General features: G+C 46.5%; 1 protein-coding gene across 1 annotated transcript in view; it reads left to right on the forward strand.

Annotated features, from left to right (window-relative positions):
- The window catches only part of ATP1B1 (ATPase, Na+/K+ transporting, beta 1 polypeptide), a 25,651-nt gene continuing 18,956 nt past the window's right edge, over positions 1 to 6,695 (forward strand). The window contains exons 1-2 of the mRNA XM_010836691.1: positions 1 to 139; positions 4,491 to 4,619. Of these exons, the coding sequence (XP_010834993.1) occupies positions 43 to 139; positions 4,491 to 4,619 (226 nt within the window). The 5' untranslated portion in view covers positions 1 to 42. The remainder of the gene's footprint in view (positions 140 to 4,490; positions 4,620 to 6,695) is intronic.

Genomic DNA, 6,695 nt, shown 5'->3' on the forward strand with positions numbered 1-6,695 from the left:
TCACCCATCTTCAGTCCCTGCGGCAGCTGCTGACCCGCCACCATGGCCCGCGGAAAAGCCAAGGAGGAGGGCAGCTGGAAGAAATTTATCTGGAACTCGGAGAAGAAGGAGTTTTTGGGCAGGACCGGTGGCAGCTGGTGTAAGTACGGGGTCCGCAGCTCTTGCCCCCCTAGCGCCTTGTGTTTCCGGGTAGGCGCATCCCCCGCGCAGGCTCTGCGGACCGCTCGGCGCTCTCCGCGCTGGCGAGGGCGCAGCGGGCTCGGGTGGTGAGCGCTGGCCCGGGCTTGTCATCCCTGTGCGGAATGCAGAGTCCCCGGGATAGGCGCGGGCGGGGATGGGAGCTCGCCAGGTAGAGCGTCATGTGGATTGTGGCGGTCTCGGTCAGTTGTAGACTATCTGAGCATCACTGGAGCCCTTCCGTCCGGGGAACGGTCCGGCGGTGGGAGAGTTGATCTGTCTCTCCCTTACAGTCGTGTCCCAAGTCCTTAAAAATGAAATTTGAGGCTCTGAGAGAACCGCAGGAAGGAAATCGGATCGAATGCAGGAGAGTTTGTGTATTATAGCACCTATCTTCTAGTCTAAATATGTACTTCAGAAGGCGGGGGTGGGGGGCGGCGGTGACAGAATCCATACACTGCAGTATTTCGTAGCGAGACCTAGAATCTCGCCACCGATGACCTACCCTGGAGTCATCACAGCCCAGAAACAGCCCTGGAAGCTCTGTGTCAGGACTCCGTTTCTGAGCCTTGGCCCGCAAACATGGCAAAGTCGGTTTGTTTTCAGGGTCTACAGAGAGAGGCAGAATCGGTGCCTGGGTGTAAGAAATAAATAGCATAAAGGCAGAAACAGGTCATCTTACAAGATTTTGAGTAGCCTGTTGCTTGGCTGGATAGATTTTTTTTTTTTTTTTTTTCCGTTGCAAATTAGATACCTTACTTGTCTTCTACCTCTCTAGACGGGAAGGGTGACTTTTTTTTTTTTTTTTGGTAAGGTCATTTTGAAGGGCAGAGTTGTAGGCAAATCTGAATATGAGTCGTGACTGCGGAAGAGAGAAGGAAGGAGGGAGGGAACTCCCCCCTCCTGCATCACTGCCCCCTCCTTCTCTAATATCATCATCACCATCACCAACACCACTAGCCCGGCCACTGCAACCACTGAGGGAGCCCTGGGTAGGTGCTGATGTGATTCTTCTGATTGGAAGGCTCTGTGAGCATCGGCAGGAGAATGAGTCAGGGAAATAGCGCTTGGCTGACATTTTGAAATGGAAGAACCTGGAACGTACGATTCTTGTAGAGGGGAAAAAAAAAGCAGCCTGTAATGGGTCTCTCTTGATTGAAAAGTAAAGGGTTAATAATGCATCACACTTCAAGGTTAGTCAAGGTGAAATCTTATCCCATACCAGCATAGGTATCCTGAGCATGTTGAATGCACGTCTTTAAGGCGATGGCTTACAGCTTGTATTTTATATTTTATTTTGGGAAGACTGTATTCTTCAGTGGGGTTACTGCCATAGTTTCTCATGCAGAATGATAGCTGTCTGTGTTTTCTTAACGTGGAAGGGAAGGCCTGGAGAATTCAGGGTGTTTGTGGAATGAACAGCTCCCAGCCTGGGCCATCTCCCAGCGACTCTTGGTAACTTGAGTGAGGTCTGAGGGGTGCGCTGCAGGATGGGCCCCCTTCTCCCAGATTCACTGGAGGTTCCTACCACGATGATCTGACCACAGCTTCGGCAGGGGCTAGGGGCTGCATGGATTCTAGGCATATTGTAAAATTGGCCCTCTAGAGTTTTCCCCTCTCATAAAACATCTTTCTTTCCTCATTCCAGTTCCAGAATAATATTTGTTTTAGAGGGTAAGGCAGTATGGAGCGACTTGTTCTGTAAACTGACAGGACCTCCATATGAGAGAGAGAGAAAGCGTGTGTGTGTTGGTGTTTGTGTCTTGATACTACCTACAGCGGTGTCGATACACTGATTCATGAATGCAGACGTGAGTACTGATGCTTATGGTTCATCTTTCCTTCCATTTTCCAAGGTGCAGATGAGGTGCTGGGCTAAGAAATCCAGTTTTTCTTTTGCAGTAGTATGTCTACTCCTTTCTGGCCATATAAGAAATGACAGCGTCTCTCATAGACAGAGAAGGCGGCAGCAGCCGTGTCTTTCTGTGGAGAAAATGCCACCTTTCCAGTCCTGGGCCCAACATGGATGCCCTTGAGACCAGGGCAGGTTGCCCTTGGTTCAGTTCTGCTTGTAGGTAGATTTTCACCAAGATGGACGCAAGAGCCTTGCCTGTCACCTGCTGGAGAGAGCGCAGCACGCAAATCGCCCAGTGCTGTCTACCTTTTTGTTAAGTTAATACAGGCGTTGGTAGGTGTATATGTTGACCGCTGGGCCCAGATGCCATTTTCCCTTCTGCATATGACCTTTTGAAGGGTACTCTTTTTTTTTTTAATTGGAATTATTCTATATTACTTATATGTTTTTTTTTAAAGGAAGAACTATTTTTTCAAAAGAAAAAAAAGTGTCTAAAGTGTACCCTCTGCGCCACCCTGTCAGGTTGGTACAATATACTTGGTTTTTCTTTTCGAGCCAGCATGTTGGCACCAGTGCCTACGCCCCACCACACCTGCCTTGCCCACTGGAAGCAAGTGACCTCACAGCACCGACGGTGGAGACTGTGCTCAGTAACACCTCAGCACAAAAGTGGAGAACCCCTCAATTCCCGGAGGGTACAGTGTTGGGCAGATAGGGGAGGCTGTATCTCCTGAAATTGAATCAGTGTGCTTGCAAAATGAGTTGTTTTCCCCCAGTCATACTTGTATTTTAAATCAAATCGTAGCCTCAATTCTGTACCTCCTCCTGTCATTAGAATCGGGTATCTGGAGCCCCAGAAATGAGTGTTAAATGTTTCCGTGGTTAGGCTATAAGCGCCTAGGGTGGGGGCAGCAGAGAACCGCGTTGACCATGTTACACCAGCTCCTGCACCTCTTAGGAGCGTTCACTGGAAAATTTTTCCAGATCTCTTGACGTCACAGCCTTGCCATTTGCCTACTGCTGCCTGGATACAGAATGCAGCACTTAACTCTTGTCCTGCGGGGAGGCATGGATTGAGCTGGGCAGCTGTAGTTCTGGATTGTACAGTCTTTTCATTTCTTCTTATCTTGGCGTGGGTCTTTGCCCATTTCCTTCTTTTCCTTTTTTTTTTTTTTTTAAATGGAGGAGAAAAAGGATTATGGTGAAGCATTTTTCGTATGGTTTTATGTGGATTTTGCTTGTTTTAACAACTCTAGAGTATCATTTCCCCTGAACTATTTATCGCTGATAGAAAAGTTGAGCTTTGAAGTATACACAGAAGGCAAACCTGGCTAATTCTAGCCACAGTGAACCCACTCCCTCCTGACCTCCTTCACACACATACACACACACTTCAATAATACTTTTGTTCTATTTCTTTTTCCCAAGGACCCCAGCTTTTACTGCAGGAATCTGAGCGTTTTGAGAAGTAACTTAAGGCCCCTTTGTGCAGTCATGTTTCAGGCTTGATAACCCCGTTCCCACTGCTGCCTTCACACTGAGTGTTTGGCTGGCACAGGGCTGCCCGGCGATGCCTAGTACAGCCTGTTACTATGCGGCTAATCTGGGAGATAATCCCTGTAAACTGGTAACTGATACCTTCATTCCAGTCCATGGGCTTCAAGGTTTGTTTTTTGGGTTTTGGTTTTTGGTGTTTTTTTTATTTTGGCTTTTGCAGCTATTTCAGCTTCCATTCTGTTATCCTGTGAACTATGGGAAGAAGAGAAGTCAGTTTTATCAGTCCTTAATCTGAGTCCAGTCAGAAGATGAAATAAAAATTTCTACTTGCCATTTTACCATAGCAGTTCCTTCTTTTTTCTTTTGTCCCCCCTTGTTTGGTGCCCCGAAAGGAAAGAGGGTGTACTTGGTCAAGAGAGCTTCACCAGCTTGCTCAGCATTCATCACTCTTTCTCAGCATAAAAACTCACGGGCATTCGAATGTTTGGAGAAGCATCAGGGCCTGGATTGTAGTGTTGGAATGTCAAGGGATAAGCAAGCAAAGGAAACATCGTTCTCTAAGGGAGTATATTGTCATATTTGAAAGGCATTGCATAAGCACACAAACACAGCTCTAGGTTTTATTGATGATCTTCATGACTGTTCTTTTTTTAAATTTAGAGAATAAAAGTATTTCCTAAAGAATATTAGTTCTCGTTGAATATTCATCCTACCCTTAACCATCCTGCAACACAGATACATTATAATGGAGGGCTCCCTGTCCCCCTGTTTTTGCCCCACAGTCTGGGAGTCTGGGAGTGAGGTGCAGACTCTTGATCAAGATTGGGAAAGGAGACTCTGAAGACACAGCTTAGAGGGGAAGCCAGGAAGGAAATCCAGTCATCTCCGGCAAGGTTCGCCCTGCATTCTGAGCACAGGACTGCTTCATAGCCTTTTTTATTTCTGTCTGTTCTCCTTGCAGTTAAGATCCTTCTATTCTACGTAATTTTTTATGGCTGCCTGGCGGGCATCTTCATCGGAACCATCCAAGTGATGCTGCTCACCATCAGTGAATTTAAGCCCACATATCAGGACCGAGTGGCCCCACCAGGTAAAATGAATGTAAATATGTTCAGTTTTCTTCTGGAAGTAAAAGAAGGGTCACTTTCGCAACTGATATAACACTTCTGCCAACAATAGTTGTATTTTCTGAGCACATTCTTCTGAACATTTGTCTGACACATGGTTGCAAAGCCAGCTTGGGAAGAAAAAATGGGGACTGTGTCTCTTGCAGCCAGCTCTCCTACCTGCATTGCAGGCAATGCTGCTGGGGTTGCAGACATCTTTCCCAGCTCTGCTGGGAGGGAAAAGAGCCCTGGTCCTTTATCCAGTCTGGTGCTCACCTGCTCTGTGACTCTGACCGGAGCCTTGCTCTCATTGTCCCTCACACCCAAGGGGTTGGTTAGTGGGCTTGTTATGGGGCCTTTCCAGCTCACACACATTTTTCACTTGCTTGAGGGGACTATGACTCAGATAAATCCTTTAAAAAACCACTTTGGCTCTCGTTTTTAAAGGTTAATTTATTTTTAGGGATGATGAGATGCCCTGAAATGGCCACCAACTCCCAGGGAGGGGAGTCCTGACTTCAGGAGTCCATTCTTTGACCTGTTCTTGACGGGCAGCTTGACCTTCAACAAGGCACACTCTCTTCACTCCAATATTTATGTCTGTTTGTTTAGTAGGCATCTTATTTACTGGCTTTCTGGGCCCCCTTTGCAGGTTAAGTAGCTGTCTCCTTTAGCTCTGAAAACTTGGGGCCACAAAGAGCTTATCATGGAGAAGTGCAGGCTGCCACATGAGAGCCCTGCTGTGACGTGAATGCAGTCACTGTAGAGTGACCTGCCCTGTAGGCATGTGTATCCTCGGCGGTCACTAAACCCCGGGGAGTCCCACTGCCCTTTTGCCTGACACTGACACAAGGATGAGACCGCAGAGCCAGCACACTCGATTATTCTGTTAGTGATTGTACTGTCTGGCTGGTCTAAAAGTCATTGTCAGGAGGCCTCCAGAGAGGAAATGTTGCATAACTTCCAGGTTCTCACATGGTCAGTGACCTTGAGGCTGCCACCAGGGGTGGCGGTGACGTGTCCCGTCTCCACTTTCCCCGGGCAACGGTTTACTAACAGCTGTATTGAGGTGACAGTTTCGAGGCTGTCTTCATGGGACTGAGCGGCCTTGATCAAGTGTGGCTGCCAGTCACACGCTTGTCATGCCCACCTCCTCCTTGGGCCTGAGAAGGACTCTCAGAAGAAAGTCTTCAGAATATGGAGCTGGAAAACACTCCTTGTTAGCCCCAAGTCAAATAGTCCTCTACTGTCAGAAAAATCCTAAATATTTACAGATAAATTTAGATCTAGGGGATTTGGGAAATGACAAAAAGAGAACATGTAAGTATATAAAATGACTTAAACCTGCTAAATAATTCACAGTTTATGACAACTGTTTCCTCAAAGAGGTGGGTCTGTGGAAAGGTTGAGGTGAGAATTCAGGTTTGTACAGAGAAATGTAGGATCTTAAGTAAACATGTTGGACACTGGCTTTTGTGACAGTCAAGCATGGTGTGTCTTTTAACATTCATGTCTGCTTCAGCTTTTATGGTAGCATTAGCAGTCATAATTCTAAATCTTTGTAGACTTCCTTTTTTTTTTTTTTGCCATTTAAAAGCTAATTTTCAATCATGATGCCATTTTCTAACAATTCTTATACTCAAGGTGACAACAAAGTCAAGCATTTTCTTTAATTTCCTAAAGAAAATTTCCAGTTTAAAAACTGGCCCTTGAGTATTTAACCTTTGTGGAGTCAATCCGTAATAAAATTAAAAGTATTCTTCATGGTCTCTTCAGAAAGGGAAGTTTCACTTTCAAAAAGAAATAGTCAAAGAGCCAGCCCTTTGAAGTAAGGGCTTACAAATGACCTTGCATTTCCCTCCCTCCCCTTCCTTCCAGCCCCTTCCTAAAAGACGTGTTCTGAGTACCTATATTTAGTGTCCTCACAGCAGTTGGACTGACCTGACAAACAGTCACTTCTCCAGAGGAATGCCGGTGGCTCATCTTGGAAATATGCATTCCTGTCCTTCGGTCTGAGTCACAGGAAGAGTCCTCCTCAGCCCTCCATCCCACCCCCTTCC

The sequence above is a fragment of the Bison bison genome, unplaced genomic scaffold, assembly GCF_000754665.1.
Source record: "Bison bison bison isolate TAMUID 2011002044 unplaced genomic scaffold, Bison_UMD1.0 scf7180017864064, whole genome shotgun sequence".
Lineage (NCBI taxonomy): Eukaryota > Metazoa > Chordata > Mammalia > Artiodactyla > Bovidae > Bison > Bison bison.